The sequence below is a fragment of the Dipodomys spectabilis genome, unplaced genomic scaffold (genome assembly GCF_019054845.1).
Source record: "Dipodomys spectabilis isolate Male_0828 unplaced genomic scaffold, ASM1905484v1 ptg000266l, whole genome shotgun sequence".
Lineage (NCBI taxonomy): Eukaryota > Metazoa > Chordata > Mammalia > Rodentia > Heteromyidae > Dipodomys > Dipodomys spectabilis.
In genome coordinates, this window is record NW_024870943.1 from 4568019 (window position 1) to 4587198 (window position 19180).

Sequence of the window (19180 nt, forward strand, 5' to 3'; positions counted from 1 at the left end):
TAAAGCTAATATACAGGGTTGGTATTTCATAACTCAGAACATGAGGATAAATATCTGTCAGGTGTGAGGCTTCCACTCAGGGTGCACATGCTGTCCCTGAGATTTTAAGCTCTAGACTGCTCTCTGCTACTTTGAGCCACAGTGCATCTTCTACAGTACATCTCTTTTTGGGTAATGTCACCCTTACCTCTGCCTTTCCCAGTTTTCCCATCCTGTCCTAACCCAAGTTATGTAGTTCCTTTTCCATATAGTGTCTACTGAGTACCACTGATGCATTCGTTCATCTTTTGACTGTCATAATGACCACCAGACTCTCCACACAGCAAGTGACTTTATTCCTCCAACCTCAATGGAAAAAGTTCAATACCTACAGATACAATGTTAGGGAAATCATAGATTTTTTAACATGATAATGATAACAAGATCTCTGCATGATCAAAACATTACTCGTTTGCATATACTGAATCTATTTCATGGTAGATTTCCTAGGTCTCTTGCTATATATTCCTTACTTCCAGTGATCACTGCATAGAGGAGGAAATAGGTAAGCTGAAGCCTACTTTGAACCTTAGTCTCCTATTCCATTGCCCTAGTGTTTTATAATAGTGCAAGAATGGTTTGTGGAGTTCCAGAAAGATGGTGGAGGAGAAGCTGGAGTTGCCATACCTGAATCACAAAGGACAAAGGAGCCAGACCAGGCGGTCGAGCAGATTCCACTCAACACCAGCAAGAACCGACAAGGAGCGGACATCTTCATCCTGCAGTTACCAGACCAGAGGCAACTCAGGAACCAAGACTCGGTGTGAGTAGAAGCCTGACGTCCTCACTCCTTCTCAGGGAGCAGAGGAGGGAAGGCCACCCCCTCACCCCCATAGTACTGGAGATCTCCATCTTGGATACCGACAAAGCTTGGTGGAGCTGCTAGATCCAACTTAGGCCTTGGAAGTAAACTAGAGTCATTTAGCAGGTCACAGGTGCCTAACCTGACCTGCTAGACTCAGCTCTACTCAGGGAAAAGTCACCCAGGTCGGGTGCCAGCCCTAGGAGTGGCTTTCTTCACCGGGTAATCAGAGCCAGAGGCTGCCCCTCCCTTTAGCAGCCTCGACAATCAACTGAAATTCAGTAAACAAAAACCCTGAGAGTGGCTCCAGGCTGGGCTCTGTGAGTTACTCACAAACCAGCCCCTGGAAAAAGCTACTGTTTGCTGAAAGGCCTCAACTCTACCCAGAACCTACCCTCATCACAGCATCTCCAAACTTGAGGAAAAAGCCATCTCCTCCCATTGAACTAAGCTGGGAGGAGGATCTCAGAGCACATTTCTGCCTGTTCAAAGAAACTGACTTAAGTAACCAACCAAAACACAGGAACACAAGCAGACCAGAGACTCCAACAAGAGGGTGGTTATGGACACAAGGGAGACACAGGATTTTCCCCAACCCTTCCAAGAAAATCAAAGAACTTTTTTTTGTTGTACCTTTCATAAAATTTTTTTTTCTCTAAAATTTTTTTAATCTTTAATTTTTACCTTTTTTGAAAAAAATTGTTTTCTAGGAATTTTTTTTCCTCTTAGAATTTTATTTTAGGGGTATAAGTGTGTGTGCATTTTTCTTCCTTTCTGTTTTTGTTTTTGTTTTGTTTTGTTTTTTCTTTAGCTCTACTGAACTTCTGATCTTTTTTCTTTCTTTCTTATCCTTTTCACCTGTTCTTCTCTTTCGTTCTTTATGTGACTTAATTGCTGTACTGCACATCCTCAGACAAACCTGTAGTCAAATATTAGACCTTATGCTCATTGTGTACACACCTAATCCACAAATTTATTACTCAATTCAAAACCTCTACGACTTAAATTCCTTAATAGCAGTACTACCTCATTATACCTATATAATATTTTAAGTATTTTTATTTTTAAGTTTTCACATCTGCTTTATATCCCTCCCCTTCTCTCATTATATTCATGTTCTTCTCTGAATAGTTTGTTTTCGCATTTGCATAATATTTTTAATTTTTACCTTTCTATTTTTTCGGGTCTCTTTTTGTTCCCTTTCTCTTTCTTCTTTTTTTCTCTATCTCTACTTTCATCTTATCCAACCTATTTCCTGCTTTGAGATTAGGACTTAGTTAACACTCTCTGTGCCTTCCCACATCACACTATTCCTATTTTTTACAAACATCTCTTCCTAAACCTAATAATTTCTGGTTTAACAAATTCTTCTTTGTGGTTGGTAGCCCATTAATATACAGTTGTTTGATGTTGAATAGATGTATCTGTTGAACTAGATTGTATCTGCACACTATTGACTGTGCAAACAAAGAGTTTGGTTGATGCTTGCCTTAAGATAGAGTTCTAGCACAAAACTGGTGTTATTTTCATCCCAAAAGGGCAGAGTAAGCCAGAAAAATGGCAAGTCCGGGTAACTCAACTCCCTCACATGATAACCAGGGGACAGAACAGATAATGAATAATCCAGAGGAGAGTTCCCAAATAGCTCTACAAACACTGCTGGAAAACATGATAAATAAAAAGATTGAAAACATACAAAGGACCCTGTATGAGCGTGAGAGGGAGAGAGAGAGGAGGCAATCCAAAAGTTTATACAGGAATATCATAAGCGTGAGGAAGCTACTCCAAAACTGATACGGGATTTGAGTGAGCAGCTTGAGAATACTCAAAGAGAAAGGCAGGAATAGCATGAGCAGGCTGAGAACACTAAAGAGAACTACAGGAATCACATGAACGGGAGGAAGTTAATCAAAGAGTAATACAGGAATATAGAGATAAGGATGAGAATACACAAAGATCACTAAAGGCATTCATGGAATCCATTAACAAAGAGCAGAAGGAAGTCAGGGAGACCACAAAGGGAATGCTGAATGGAACCCAACAGAAGGAATGGCAGTCCAAGGAAACCATAACCAATCAACTAAGTGATTTGAGAATAAACAGTGAAGACCAAATTAAGGAAGTAAAGAAGTTCATACAAGATCTAAAACAAAGCTTCAACAAAGAATTTGAAGCCATCAAAGCTGACCAACTAGAAAGAAAAGAAATAAAAAACAAAGTAGAAAGTCTCGACAGCAGGTTAGACCATGCAGAAGATCAAATCTTGGGTATTGAAGACAGCCTAGACATTAGAGAAAGAACATACAACTATCCAAGACAAATCCAAGAAATATGATAGATCTATCCAACACTTGGAAGACACCATCAGAAGGCCTAATCTAAGGATAATGGGTGTAGAGGAGCACCAAGAAACAGAAGTTAATGGTCTAGGAAATTTGTTTAACAGGATCCTAGCAGAGAACTTCACAAACGTGCAAAAAGCTAGGTCTATTCACATACAAGAAGCTTTTAGAACTCCAAATAGACCAGACCAGAATAGGACATCCCACCGTCACATTATAATCCACACAGGATCAGTTCAGACCAAGGAAAAGATCCTTAAAACTGTGAAGGAGAAAAGATTAATCACCTATAAAGGGAAACCAATAGAATCACCTCAGATTTCTCAGCAGAGACAATCAAAGCAAGAAGAGCTTGGAATGATGTATGCCATGCCCTAAAAACAAACACCTATCAACCAAGAATACTGTACCCACCTAAACTCTCCTTCATAACTGAAGGCCAAATAAAAACCTTCCATAGCAAAGAAAAAGTGAAACAATACATCTCCACCAAACCATCTCCACAAAAGATTCTTAAAGATGTCCTACACATAGAAAACCAACAAGACCAAAATAAAGGCCAAGAAACTGCACCCAAACTGAGAATCCAAGAACCATAGAAAGAACCCAGTTTTGACAGCCCCCAAGAAAGTGGATAACATGGCAGGAACTCCCAAATACCTCTCAGCTCTATCTCTTAACATTAACGGACTTAACTCTCCAATTAAGTGACATAGATTGTCTAGTGGGATTAAAAAACAAGATCCTTCCATCTACTGACTTCAGAAGTCACATCTTGCCCATAAAATCAAACACATTTTCAATGTTAAAGGCTGGAAAAAAATCTACCAAGCAAATGGCCCCCATAAACAGGAGGGAGTTGCAATCCTAATATCAAATAAAATAGACTTCAAATTAAAATTTGTGACACGAGATAAAGAAGTTCGCTACATACTAATTACTGGATCTCTCCTTCAGGAGGATATTACAATTCTAAAGATCTATTTGCCAAACAACGGAGCACCCAAATTTATCCAAGAAACACTATTTTCCCTCAAATCCCACATAGATCCAAAGACTTTAATTGTTGGGGATTTTAACACACCACTCTCCCCACTAGATAGATCAACTCGGCAAAAACTCAACAGAGAAACCGCAGATCTAAACAACTGTATAGATCAACTAGATTTTACAGACATCTACCGAATATTTCACCCAACATCATCAGAATACACGTTTTTCTCAGCAGCACATATTTTCTAAAACAGACCACATTTTAGGCCACAAAGCAAACTTGTCCAAATTCAGAAACATTGAAGTTATACCTTGCATTCTCTCAGACCACAAGGGAATAACAGTAGAACTCAACATCAAAAGCCACCAAAGAAAGTCTGGTAACCATGGAGGCTGAACAACACACTGCTGAATCACAAGTGGGTCAAGGAAGAGATTAGAAAGGAAATTCAAATGTTCATGCTATTCATCAAAAATGAACACACAAATTACCAGCTCCTCTGGGACAGAGCAAAGGCAGTATTCAGAGGCAAGTTTATAGCTCTGAGTTCCTACATCAAGAAATTGGAGAGATCTGAAACCAACAATTTAATTAGACATCTGAACCTCCTTGAAAAAGAGCAACAAGATAAACCCAATCCAGTAGACAAAAAGACATAATTAAAATTAAATCAAAATTGAATGAATTAGAATCCAAAAAAACTATAGAATGAATCAACAAAACAAAGAGTTGGTTCTTTGAAAAAATTAACAAAATTGACAGACCCATAGCAAATCTTATCAGAAAAAGAAGAGAACACACCCAAATAAATAAACTCAGGAATGAGAATGGAAACATCACCAAGGAAACAACCAAGATGCAGAACATTTTAAGGGAATACTTATCAAAACTTTATGCTAATAAGTTTGAGAACTTGACAGAAATGGACCTTTTCCTAGCAAATATTGACATGCCAAAACTAAACCAAGGTGAGTTAATCCATCTTACCAGGAACATATCAAGCACTGAAATAGAAACAGCAATAAGAGACCTCCCAGCTAAGAAAAGTCTAGGACCAGATGGTTTTACAGCAGAATTCTACAAGGCCTTCAAAGCTGAGCTCACACCAATACTCCTCTAACTCTTCAATGAAATTGAAAGAGAAAGTTCACTACTGAACACATTGTATGAAGCCATCATAACCCTCATCCCAAAACCAGGCAGGGACTCATCAAAGAAAGAGAACTATAGACCCATTTCTTTGATGAACATTGATGCAAAACTTCTCAACAAAATTTTGGCCAATCGACTTCAACAATTCATCCAAAAACTCATACACCATGATCAAACAGGATTCATTTCAGGGATGCAAAGCTGGTTCAATATACGGAAATCAATTAATATTATTCATCACATCAACAGGAGCAAGGATAAGAACCACATGGTTATCTCAATAGATGCAGAAAAAGCATTCGACAAGATCCAACACCCCTTTATGATGAAGGTTTTGGAAAAATTAGGAAACCACGGAACATTCCTCAATACAATAATGGCTGTATATGACAAACCTACAGCCAGCATTATACTTATTGGTGAAAAACTAAAGACATTTCCTTTTAACTCAGGAACAAGCTGAGGATGTCCACTCTCTCCACTTCTCTTCAACCTAATATTAGAATGCCTAGCTACAGCAATAAGATAAGATTCAGACATAAAGGGGATCCAAAGAGGGAAAGAAGAAATAAAACTCCCTCTTTGCAGATGACATGATCTTGTACTTAAGGAATCCCATAGACTCCACTCCCAAATTACTCAAGCTGATTCAAAACTTTGGCAAAGTAGCAGGGTATAAAATTAATCCTCAAAAATCAATGGCTTTTCTGTATGCCAACAATGAGAAAAGTGTGGCTGAAATTAGGAAAGCAACTCCATTTGTAATAGCCCCACAAAAAATAAAATTCCTAGGAATTAACTTAACCAAAGAAGTGAAGGACCTCTATGATGAAAACTTTAAAAACTTGAAAAAGGAAATCAAAACAGAACTTAGAAAATGGGAAAAATTCCCATGCTCCCGGATTGGAAAGATTAACATCGTGAAAATGGCAATACTTCCCAAGGCTATCTTCAAATTCAATGCGATACCTATCAAAATTCCAATGTCATTCTTTAAGGAAATAGAAGAGGCAATCCAAAAATTCATATGGAACAATAAAAGACCCTGAATAGGAAAATCGCTCCTCAATGGAAAGAACACTGCTGGAAGAATATCAATACCAAATTTCAAACTCTACTATAAAGCCATAGTAATCAAAACAGCTTGGTACTGGCACAAGAACAGACCTCAGGACCAATGGAATAGAATTGAAAACCCAGAAATGAACCTACAGATTTATAGCCATCTAATCTTTGATAAGGGAGCTAAAATAATAGAATGGAAGAAAGACAGCTTCTTCAGTAAATGGTGCTGGCAAAATGGGTTAACTACTTGTAGAAAACTAAAGCTAGATCCCTATATATCACCCTGCACCAGAATCAACTTCAAATGGAGCAAAGACCTCAGAGTCAAAGCAAACACTCTGAAAACATTATAGGATGGAATAGGAGAAACCCTAGGTCTCTTTGGCGCAAGCCGAAATTTTCTTAATAGAGACACAGAAACACAACAAATCAAAGAAAGGTTGGACAAATGGGATTGAATGAAGTTGCAGAGCTTCTGCATGGCAAAGGACATAGCTAGCAAGATCAATAGAAAGCGCACGGATTGGGAGAAGATCTTCACTAGCCATACAAAAGACAAGAGTCTCATATCTAAAATATACTTGGAACTCAAAAAATCAAATCCCCAACAGCAAATCCTCAAAGAAACAACTGCCCAATAAATAAGTGGGCTAATGACTTAAACAGAAACTTCTCTGAAGAAGAAAGAAGGATGGTCAATAGACACATGAAGAAATGCTCAAGCTCCCTAGCCATAAAAGAAATGCAAATCAAAATAACATTGAGATACCACCTCACTCCAGTTAGAATGGCAAAAATCAAGAACTCCAACAACAACAGGAGCTGGAGGGGATGTGGACAGAAGGGAACCTTACTTCATTGTTTTGGGAGTGTAAACTTGTTCAACCACTTTTGAAATAGTATGGAGGTTCCTCAAAAGACTCCACATAGAGCTTCTCTATGACCCAGCAGTCCCACTTTTGGGCATTTACCCAAATGTTTACAAACAAGACCACACTAAAGCTACCAGCACAATATGTTTATTGCAGCATTATTTACCATAGCTAAGATATGGAACCAACCCAGATGCCCCTCAGTAGGTGAATGGATCAAGAAAATGTGGGATATATACACAATGGAATTTTATGCCTCCATCAGAAAGAATGACATTGCCCCATTTGTTAGGAAATGGAAAGACTTGGAAAAAATTATATTAAGTGAAGTAAGCCAAGCCCAAAGAAACAGAGGTCCCATGATTTCCCTTATTTGCAATATCTAGTATATGTATGAGTCAAGCAGAAAAGGTCACATAAGGTGATGTTAGGAAAATGAACCCTAAGTTATGTATTTGAAATGTATTTTTTTTCTTTCATGCGTTTGTTTATAACACAATTATAAGATTATTTCTTTGTTGCTTTGTATGTCCCTCCCCCACAGTATAACCCCTGCTTTTACTGTATTTGATGTTGGTATAATTTGTGGAGGGGAAGGGGAAAAACAAGTCGTTCAAATAAGGATACAGGTGGACTTGTTGCAACAATGAGAAGTACAAGTTGTAATGTCAAAAACGAACTTTACAACTGGGGGGGGGAGGATTGGGTGAGAGGGAAGGGAGGATGGGAAGGGATGGGAAGTGTAAACAAAGGAGGAGGCTACAATGCTTGATAAGAAATGTACTCACTATCTTGCCGATGTAATTGTAACCCCTCTGTCCAGTATTTTCACAAGAAAAAAAAAGAGTGGTTTGTGTAGATTTTTGTGTCATTTCCCTCCAGAAATACACTGGCATTTCATGTCTGGAGTCACATGATAATGACTGAATTTCATACCAAGGCATGCTTAAAGAGAACAATGGTCAGCACAATGCTTCATTGAGATTTTAGGGAGTGTGTGAAACCATTTTCACATCTAGTATATTTGGCCCATTCCTCTTTTGAAGCTTAGTTTGTAAACATTTTACCCAGAAATTTTCTCCAGTTTGTAATTTCTCCACAGGAAGCATTCCACCTGGAAATCTTCCTGGGATGGTAAACATTTCTTTGGAGATGCTGGAGCTTGAACTAATGGTCTGTGCCTTACCTTTCTCATGTGCTACTGATTAGATATATTTTCAAATGAGACATTGTAGCTGGACACTGGTAGCTCGCTCCTCTAATCCTAGCTACTCAGGGAGTTGAGATGTGAGGATCATGATATAAAGCCAACCCAAACAGCAATGTCTCTGAGATTATCTCTAATTAATCAGCATAAAAATGGAAGTGAAGCTCTTAGCTTTGAAGAAGAATAAAACACCACAAGGATATCATTCAAACACTGATGTCAAGCTGCAAGATTTCAAATGTGCGGGCACACACACACACACACACACACACACACACACACACACGCACGCACACAGGCACACAGGCACACAGCAAATCTGGAGAGCAAAGAAAATTTCTTTTTTTGGGGGGGGGGGTGTCCAGTCATGGGGCCTGAACTCTGAGCCTGGGCGCTGTCCCTCAGCTCTTCAGCTCAAGGCTAGCGCTCTACAACTTAAGCCACAGGGCCACTTCCGGCTTTTTTCTTTTTGCTTATGTGGTGCTGAGGAATCGAACCTAGGGCCTCAGACATGCAAGGAAAGCGCTCTACCACAGAGCCACCCTCCCAGACCCAAAGAAAAGTTCTTATACTATGCAAATTTCTTTGTACCACTGGCCCACAGTTCTCCTAGCAAAGGCACAAGGACCCATGGTGTGAGCAAGACTTTCCCTTCTATAATCTCATACGTTTCTGTCCTCTAAGATCCTCAGGAGCCCTTGGGATTCCATTCCCTGGGACTGAGCCAACCCTGGGACTGAAACTGATTTTCATCGTCCTCATATTCTTCCTGAAGAACCATTTAGAATGGATAGATAATCTAGTGCATTGATTTTTCATTCTGGTATCAACTCTCAGGCTGCTCTATACATCAGTCCTTACAATGCTGTTCACAGTGTTCTCGGGCAAATCAATATGGGGGCTTTTCCTCATAGCCCAGCTGTGCATCAGTATCATGGGGAACTCCCTGCTCTCCATGCTCTATCTGTACATGTTCTCATTCCAATGACATCTGAAGGAACCCATCAATGCCATCTTCATAATCTGACTGTGGTCCACATCCTGAACCTCACCTTCAGACTTGTGCCAAATATCATGGAATCCTTTGGAATCCAACGTTTTCTGGACGATGTGGGCGGCAAGGTGGTGTTGTACCTCCTCAGAGTCACCCAGGGACTGTGCATCTGTACTACCTCACTCCTCAGTGCGTTTCAGGCCATCACCATCAGCTCCAGCCATGCCCAGTGTGTGTGGCTTAAATCTAAGTCTTCAGTGTGGATTTTCCCTTCTTTCTTGTTCTTCTGGGTTGTCAATATGCTCATCTATGTCCCAGTCATTAAGGTTATGAAAGCCAAAGTCAATTTCACTCTTATTGGTACTGGGTTTTCCAATGTTTATTGTCATGGTCTGCAGCTTGAAGACAATGGCTCAGGGTATTATATCTCTATCTAATTATTTCGTGATCTTGTGTTTGTAATCCTCATGATCAACACCAGCCTCTACATGGTGAGGCTTCTCTACCAACACCACCAGATAGCTCAGCACCTACATAGTTTTAACCTTGCCACCCACCAGCACCCAAGAGCAATGCCACGCACGCCATCCTGCTGTTGGTCAGCTGTTTCCTGTGTTTCTATTGCTTCAACAACATCACCAACTTCTATTACTTTTACACAGCAGTGAAAATCCCTACCCTGGAGGTGATGGTTTGTATTCTATCAGCATGCTACCCAACCATGTCCTCTTTTATCCTCATGAAGAATAATAAAATGCTTTCCCCATGTGCCCTGTCTCTTTCATGGAGAACTCTCAGTTGTCACAAAGCATTCAGTGGCTGATTGGACAGCTGAAATTTTTGTTCAAAAGCAGAAGACATTCTAGTAATGTATATGGAAGCAACTTTGCTGGTATTGAGCACTTGAAGTGCTGTTCAAATTTAGATATGCTGTTACTTTCAAACACTGAGGTACTTTTCAAACCACTGAGGTACTAAGGTGTGTGTATTGTTGTGGGGGGGAATGTTGCAAAAAGTTTTGTCTGATTTAGTTGCTTAAAATACTATTGGTGGGATAAAATGAATACACTTTCTGTACACTCTTAAAAGTAAAAAGGTATTTCTGCCTGCATAAAAATAGCTGTTACACTGTCCATTTCTTCCTTACATTCTGATTCTATTACCAGTGCTGTTTGTTCAAGGAATTTTATTAGATCATCTTATGAATGTTGGTCATACAATGACAAAGCAGCATCCAGCCAGTGAGGAAGAGGGATACAGCCAATGACAAACCAGGATGTAGTCCATGAGAAAGCATAGAGCCACAGCCAGGCATGGGTGGCTCATGCCTAAAATCCCAGCTGCTCGGGAATCTGAGCTCTGAGCTCTGAGGTCCATCATTCTAAACCACTCTGTGCAGGAAAGTCAGTGAGACTCTTAGCTCAATTACTCACAGAAAAAACTCTAAGTGTTTCTGTGGTAGAATGTTAGTGTTGAAGAAAATTCAGTTTCATGAAGGATCTTTTTTGTCCTTGCACACCAAAGTTGTATTTTTCTTTGCCTGCAAAATGAGTTTCTGGGAGACAACAAATGGTTGAGTTTGGTTCCCCGCTCTGTACCTTTTTTTTCTGCTTATGTGGTGCTGAGGAATCAAACCCAGGGCCTCATGCATGCAAGGCAAGTACTGTACCACTGAGCCACCTTCCCAGCCCTTGAGTCTTGTTTTTTGATCCATCTGTGGCCCTATATCCTTTGGTTGAGCAATTGAGTCCATCCATACATGTTACTCTAGGTCCAGGGCTCTGAGAATCAAAGTTTAATAACCAACTGCACTCTGAAGTTTATTTTCCAATTAGTTTGACTTGTGAAAAAAAAAAGAGGTCTTCAAATGGCAAATGTTTTCTTCTAATTAATGAACTGAGTGTGTGCTCCTTGACCCCTGAGTGGTTTGCAGCTCCTGTGGGAAGATTTGATGGATGCTCAGTAAACAATGCCAGCCAGGCAGCAGGTGATGCTGATTGATGTCCAGACATCAAAGACAAGAAGCCTCCTTATCCCAAGCCTTCTCTATAGTCGAGCCTGGCCAGACTCAGCCTTTCCAGGATGCCAGAATGCCTCAAGGAACCTGGGCCTTGTGAGCCAGCTCTCAGCCCTGAGAAGACCACAAGGTAGGAAGAGGTCAGAAAACTTTTCATGATCCCATTTCCCCTGGCTATTGTCTACTATATGTGTTGTGATTTGAAATGAAGTTACACAAATGCTTTCATTTGGAAACACAGAAACCTAATTGGGACTTACTCTGCAGTGACCCTGGAAAGCCCTAAATATTTTACTCATAACTTAGAGAGTGATCTACAGATGTCATTTGTTCATTTGTTTGTTTATTCTGGTCCTGGGTCTTGAAGTGAGGGCTGGGCGCTGTCCCCCTGCTGTCAGGCTCAAAGCTTGGACTCTACAAGTTGAGCCTCAGTTCTACTTCCAGATTGTGTTATAGATTATTGGAGATAAGAGTCTCACAGTCTTCACTACCAAGTTTGGCTTCCAACCTTGATCCCCAGCTCTCACCCTCCTGAATAACTAGGATCACAGGTGTGTGAGCCATCCACACCCAGCTCCATATCAAGTGTCTTTCTTGTATATTATAGATTCTGTAAATGATAGAAATTAGTATTGCATTCTTCCCAATTTTTATCATTTTAATTGTCATTATACATATATAGTCAGTCGTGGGGCCTGAATTCTGGGCTTGGGTGCTGTCTCTCAGCTCTTCAGCTCAAGGCAAGCACTCTACCACTGAGCCACAGGCCACTTCTGGTTTTCTGAGTGGTTTATTGGAGATAAGAGTCTTACAGATTTTCATGCTCGAGCTGGCTTTGAACCTCCCTCCTCAGATCTCAGCCTCCTGAGTAGGATTATAGGCGTGAGCCACGGTGTCAGGCTTCATTATTATTTTTTATTGTCATTATAAATGTAATGTACAGACGGGTTACCATTTCACGACTCAGGTAATCAGTATATTTCTTTTTTGACAATGATATCCCTTCCCTCCAAGTTTATTTATCCCATTACCACCCACAAATTGCATAGTGCATTATCCACAGAGTCTACTGAGTACCACTGTTACATTTGTCCACATTTTAATTTTCATAATGGACAATCAAACTGTCCAAACAGAAAGTCATTGTACTCATCCAACTACAATGGAAAATTTTCAGTAATTGCCTGACCTTCTAACCCAGAGACCTGATATGTCTGAACATCAAAGAGACTTTTTTTTTTTATCATGGCAACCATAACCTTACCATTTCTGCATGATCACTTAAGCCTACTGCACCTATGGCATGGTCAATTTTCTCTATCTGTTGAGGGGCTCTGGCATTTTCCTCACTTTTATTCTTGTCATCACTGAATATGGGAAATGGGTGATGTTATGCCTAGTTTGAATCTTCTTTTTTAAGTCCTCACAGTAGTGATTTTATTAAATTAGTTGCTTTATAAAACATTGCAGATGTCATTTATGTTAAATAACAATTTACCAAACTGTAGTTAACTGGTGCAGCTTGCTGAGCATGTTTTATAAAGAAAAGGAAATGCCAAAACCCTGTTAAAACTTATTTCAAGCAGCGTGCGGGTGGCTCACGCCTGTAATCCTAGCTTTTGAGGAGGCTGAGATCTGAGGATCACGGTTTTAAGCCAGCCCAGGCAGAAAAGTCCGTGAGACCCTTATCTCCAATTAATCACCAGAAAACCAGAAATGGTGCTGTGGCTCATGTGGTAGAGTGCTCACCTTGAGCTGAATAGGGCAGGGGCAGCACCCAAGCCCAGTGTTCAAGACCCAGGACAGACCATAAAAAAGTTATATCATTGAATCAAGCAAATAAAAACAGGTAGTTTCCCTCCCTCAGTAGAAATAGTCTGATAAATAAAAACTTAGACAGTCTGTACCCTGAGATTCCATAACTTGTCCTGTGATAACGGAGAGGTTTACCTTCTTTAGCTTCAGAGGTGGTTTTGGTCATTAAAATTTTAAGTATCACACCAGTGGTTTACAGCCACAATATCTTCACTCTGAGATAATCTTCTTCACAATGTACTTAATATCCTCTTGCTCAATTCTTAGACAACGCAATTTTAATACTAGATGCACACCACATGCCTTGGCTGCAAACTGCTTTTCTTGACCAGTATGAATTTCTTCAAGGAGGTATGGTTAAGGCTGTATTACTGAACTGTGCTGGTTAATAACACACAATTTTTGGCACGTTGCAACCTTTGTTTTCTATTTAGTGACTGCTGCTATGGGATTAGACAGCAACAATAACAACATTATTAGGTTAGTTTTGTTTTTAAACTATGATTTAGTAGCAAGTTAAGTTCCCAATTTAAACCCTGGGCAGCAAGATCCAAGTTCCCTCCTTGGCATATTAGCACCTAAGTGTCAAGGGGTTAAATAACCAGCACCAAAGATTTCTGATTGTCACATTTGGCAGAAGTGAAAGGAAAAGAAGTTGAGCTGCATATTGAAGGGATTGTGGGCAACAGAAAGAAGACACTGGGAGAGAGAAACTGTCACATGGAGTCTTCATAGTCTTGTACATATCCTCCATCACAACCACCATCATCTGCCAAATCATCTTCCAAGGTGGACTTTAACCCCCCCTCCACAAACCATGCCTTTTTCTTCTTTTTGGCTTTGCTTTGCTTTTCTTGCTTATGTGTTCTCACTGGAAAGCACAGTCAATGAACTGGGCATCTTTTCCAAGTCATCAATTTCCAACAAAATTCACACCTCTTGAACTAAGGTTTTAAAAAAACCTGGCATAATAGAATGACTTTTCATCCTGTGTAATTTTATCTTTCAGTAACTTCCCAAATTCTGTGAGATCAACTCTTGAGGATGGGTTCATAGCATCTATCCCACAAACTGTATCATTCACACAAAACGTTTCTTTTGCTAGTACAAGGTCTGCTTCTTCCAGTAGTTTCTGTAGCCACAGTTTATCTGATAATGGTTCTTCTGGTGTTATCACTTGAGGTTCTTCAGGTTCTTCTCATCTCTTTTTAATTTCTTCTTGCCTTTTCTTCTGTTGTCGTTCTTTTTTCTTTTATTTTCTCCGCTACATTTCTTTCTCTTTGAAATTTTTATTTCTGATTTTACTTCTGCTGCTTCTATTGTTTCCTCTTCTTCATCATCATCATCATCGTCATCATCATCATCATCATCATCATCATCCCAGTTACCCTTGACCTCCTCGTCCTGGCCTTCTCAGTATGCCCCGCCAGCCAGGTGGCGATCATGTGGATAAGAGAGCCCAGGCATCGCCAAGAGTTGGGGTGGCGAGGTGAGTCACCGGCTGGCTCTCCTTGGCCCGCAAGAGCATGCTGGGACCATCCCTAGTTTGAATCTTAATCTCCTGTTCTGTTGCCTTAGTGTTTTATCATAGTGGGAGATTCATTTGTACATTGAATTAGAGTCGATTTTGTTTTTGTCTTTTACCTCTAGAAATACATTTGTCTCCCATCATTTTGGCTGTGTTAATCTGATTGCATTTTCTTTTTTCTTTTTTTTTGGGGGGGGGATTCAGGTTGTGGGGCCTGAACACTAGGCCTAGGCAATGTCCCTCAGCTCTTCAGCTCAAGGCTAGCACTCTACCACTTGAGCTACAGCAAAACTACTGGCTTTTATCTTTTTGCTTATGTGGTGCTGAGGAATTGAAACCAGGGTCTCAGGCATGCAAGGCAAGCGCTCTACCACTGAGCCACCTTCCCAGCCCTCTGATTGCATTTTCTATCAAGGCAAGGCTAAAATAAAAGCAGAGTTAATGCAAGGTTCTCTGGAGTTTTTCAGAAAAGCAGGAAGGCATTTCCACCTCTGTGTGTTTGGCACACTCCTCCTTTGAAGCAGATTTTGATTCCTTACCCAGTAATTTCCCTCACTGTGGAATTTCACCATACTAACTATTGCACTTCGAAACATTCCTAGGGTGCTATAAATTTTGTTTCTAGTGCTGGAGCTTGAACTCGGGACTTGTTCCTTTGCTTTACCCTGTATTTGAGATAAGATGTGTTTTAAAAATGAGAGGCTCTACCTGGGCACTAGAGGCTCATGCCTGTCAACCTAGCTACTCAGGAGGCTGAGATCTGAGGATCTCAGCCCAGGCAGGAAAGTCCATGAGACTCTTATTTCCAATTAACCACCACGCAATCCAGAAGTGCTGCTGTGGCTCAAGTGGTAGATCGTTCGCCTTGAGCTGAGGAGCTGATCGACAGCGCCCAGTCCCAGACTTCAAGCCACATGACTGACAAAAAAAAAAGTTGAAGGTCAGGATTCAAGGCCAGTCCATTCAGAAGAGTCTATGAGACTTATCTCAAAAGACCCAGCATAAAGTGGAAATGTAGCTATTAGAACTGAACAACACAGAAAAAAGTTCAGGGATAAAACTTAGGCGCTGAGATCAAGCCCCAGGATTTCACACAGACACACAGACACACAGACACACAGACACACAGACACACACACACACACACACACACACACACACAGAGACACACAGGCACACACACGGGCACACACACCAATCTGAAGAACAAAGAAAACTCCTTTTAAAATGCAAATTAGTCAAACAAGCCTACAGTTCCTGCTTGCTAAGGAACTAGGAAGTATATCATGAACAACACGTTGCCATAATCATACCCATTACTGTCCCCTAAGATCCTGAGGAAGTCTTGGGATCCTGTTCCAGTAGGGCCACCCCTGGGCCTGAAAGAGAATTTCATCTTCTGCATATTCTCCCTGAAGCTCAATTTGGAATGGATCCATAACCAGTGCACTGATTTTGCTCTCCTGTATCAACTCTCTGGCTGTTCTATATATTAAAACATCACAAAAACTGTCAATGATGTTCTTGGGTGAATCAATATGAGGCTTTTCCTCAGCCCAGGTGTACATCAGTGTCATGGGGAATTCCCTGCCCTCCATGCTCTATACATGTTTTTATTCCAACTTCATCTAAAGAAGCCCAGCAATGCCATCTTGATGCATCTGACTATGATCAACTTGTTTAATACCATGTTCACAATGGTGCCATTTATCATGGTGTCCTTCAGAGTCTAGCACTTTCTGGTTGATGTGGGCTGCAAGGTGGTGGTGTACCTCTTCAGAGTCACCCAGGTGCTTTCCATCTGTACCACCTCGCTCCTCAGTGCATTTCATGCCATCACCATCAGCTCCGGCCCTGCCCAATGCATGTGGCTTAAATCTAAATCTTCAGTGTGGATTTCCCCTTCTTTTCTCTTCTTCTGGGTTGCCAATATGCTCATGTAGGTCCCGGTCATTAAGGCTCTGAAAGCCAAAAGTCATTTTCACTGTTGCTGGTTCTGGGTTTTCCAATGCATATTGTCATACTCGACAGAGAGAAGAAAATAGATCATGGCATCTTCTTATTCTAAGACCTTATGTTTGTAATCTTCATGCTCACCACCCACCTCCACATGTTGACACCCCTCTCCTGACACCCCAAGAGAGCCATGTACCTTTACAGTCCCAGCATCGCTACCTAGCCATCACCTAGCCATCACTACCTAGCCTAGCCAAAGCCACCCACATCACCCTGCTGCTCGTCAGCTGCTTCTTGTGTTTCTGTTGCTCCAACAACATCATGAATGTTTTTCCTTTCACACAGTAGAGAAAATGGCAACGTTGGACATGATCATTTGTATTTTATCATGCTGCCCAATCGTGTCCCCTTGTTTCCTCATGAAGTATAATAAAATTCTTTCCAATGTAGCACCTCCCTCTCATTGATGACAATTACCTGTTGTCAGAAAGCATTCAGTGGCTGATTAGACAGCCAAAATCTGTTGTTCCTTGTACCATCCACTGCCGACCATGATGGAGCCCCAGGGACCACAGGAAGAGACAGCCAGTGATCTTCCTTCCTAACATCCCAGCCCAGTGTGGTGTCCTTGAATTCCCTCCTGATTCTAACACGTGTCTCTACAGGTCCTTCCAGGCCCTACATCCCAGATTCAAAGGTCACAGCACATTCATGTCTGAAATACCGAGGTCAGAACACTTCCAACCCTCCAGAACTGGCAAATGGAACATTTTTCCCAGACTCCACTTAAAACAATTGTATGGGCCAGGCCCTGGTGGCTCATGCCTGTAATCCCAACTGCTGAGGAGGCAAAGATCTGAGGATCCAGGTTCAAAGTCAGACCAGAAAGGGAAATCCTTGAGACTCTGATCTCCAGTGATCTACCAATAAGCCAGAAATGGAGCTGTGGTTCAACTGGGATAGCACCAGCTTTGAGTAAAAGAGCTCAGGGTCAGTACCTGGGCCCTGAGATCCAATTTCATATGCATTATTACCCACCCCCGAAAAAGAAACTATTTTTGAATCCTTGCTTAACACTCTATCTTTTGGCATTCATGCTAAGCCTAGCTTAGCATGGAGCACCATGAAGATTCCCGCCTGCAGGGCTCACAGTGTTGTCTAGAGCTTTCTCACCTTCCTGGCTGGGCAGCACTCTTGCTTTGATTCTCAGCAACACACACATGCACACTCTCTTTTTCTCACACACACACAAACACACAATGACAGCCACCGCAGGCAACACCGTGTTCAGCCTCCTCCTTGTGTCTAAGGTGTGTCTGGGCGTCCTGGGGAACTGTGTCCTCTTCCTGCTGTATGCCTACAGCTCCGTGTGCAAGCCCCAGCTCCGGAAGCTAATTGCCATAGTTTTAATGCACCTGACCCTGGTCAACACCTTGACCATCATTTTTGAGTCCATGCCCTTCATCATCTCCTCATATGGAGTCCTGTGTTTCTGGGATGATGCAACGTGTAAGGCAGTGCTGTTCCTGTTCAGGGTCAGGTGGGGACTGTCCACCTGCACTACCACCTTCTTGAGTGCCTTCCAGGCCCTAACCATCAACCCCACCCCTGCCCAATGGGCTTCGCTGAAAAGGCGATCCTCTGCCTGCATCCTCTCCTCGTTGCTATCCTTCTGGATCTTGAATCCCATCATGTATTTCAACATAATCAAAACTGTTGGATCCAATTGCAATTACACCATCATAAGCCTGGGATTTTCTCATCCCTACTGTCAAACGAAGTTTGGAAGAGGCAAGCCAACACCCATTATCAGCTCCATTGTGCTGCGAGATGCTCTGTTCCTGGTCCTCATGGTGGCCCCCAGCCTCTATATGTTGATGCTCCTCTACCCTCACCGCTGCAGAGCCCGGCACCTCCACAGTCCCAGCCTTGCCTCCAAGCCTGTGCCTGAGAACACAGCCACCCACACCATCCTGCTGCTGGTCAGCTGCTTCGTGTTCTTCTATTGCTCCAACAACATCATTATTGTATATTCCTTGGACACGCTGGAGAAATTGAACAAATCCAAGGGTGTGCTTGTGATGTTGTCCTTCAGCTACCCCACTCTCTGCCCATTCTTGCTCATGAAGAATAACAGAATGGTTTCACGATGGATCACTCACTCAGGCTATACCAAGAATGATCCATTGTAAGAGAAAGTGAAACCAGACGATGATGGTGATCCAACTCTTCTCACCTCATCCTTGCTGTTTGTAGGATGATAGAAACACCACAGAGGCCAGGAGCAGTGTCTCAGGCCTGTCATTCTACTATTCAGGATGCTAACATCTGAGGATAGAGGTTCAAAGCTAGCCCAGGCAGGAATGTCCATGAGACTAGAATATCTAATTGAGGACC

The 19180-nt window shown here is 41.5% G+C and overlaps 1 protein-coding gene and 1 pseudogene across 1 annotated transcript; one reads left to right on the forward strand and one right to left on the reverse strand.

Moving 5' to 3' along the window:
• Positions 1-14015: 14015 nt before the first annotated feature.
• LOC122125666 lies at positions 14016-16659 on the reverse strand (annotated as a pseudogene).
• A 1383-nt stretch (positions 16660-18042) lies between these two features.
• Positions 18043-18975, forward strand: LOC122125667 (vomeronasal type-1 receptor 90-like). Its single transcript, XM_042700207.1, has one exon. It carries the CDS (start codon positions 18043-18045, stop codon positions 18973-18975), a length of 933 nt encoding a protein of 310 aa, XP_042556141.1.
• The last annotated feature ends 205 nt before the right edge of the window (positions 18976-19180 follow it).

Coding starts and splice junctions, on each gene's coding strand:
- LOC122125667 (XM_042700207.1), top strand. CDS start 18,043: ATGACAGCCACCGCAGGCAACACCGTGTTCAGCCTCCTCCTTGTGTCT.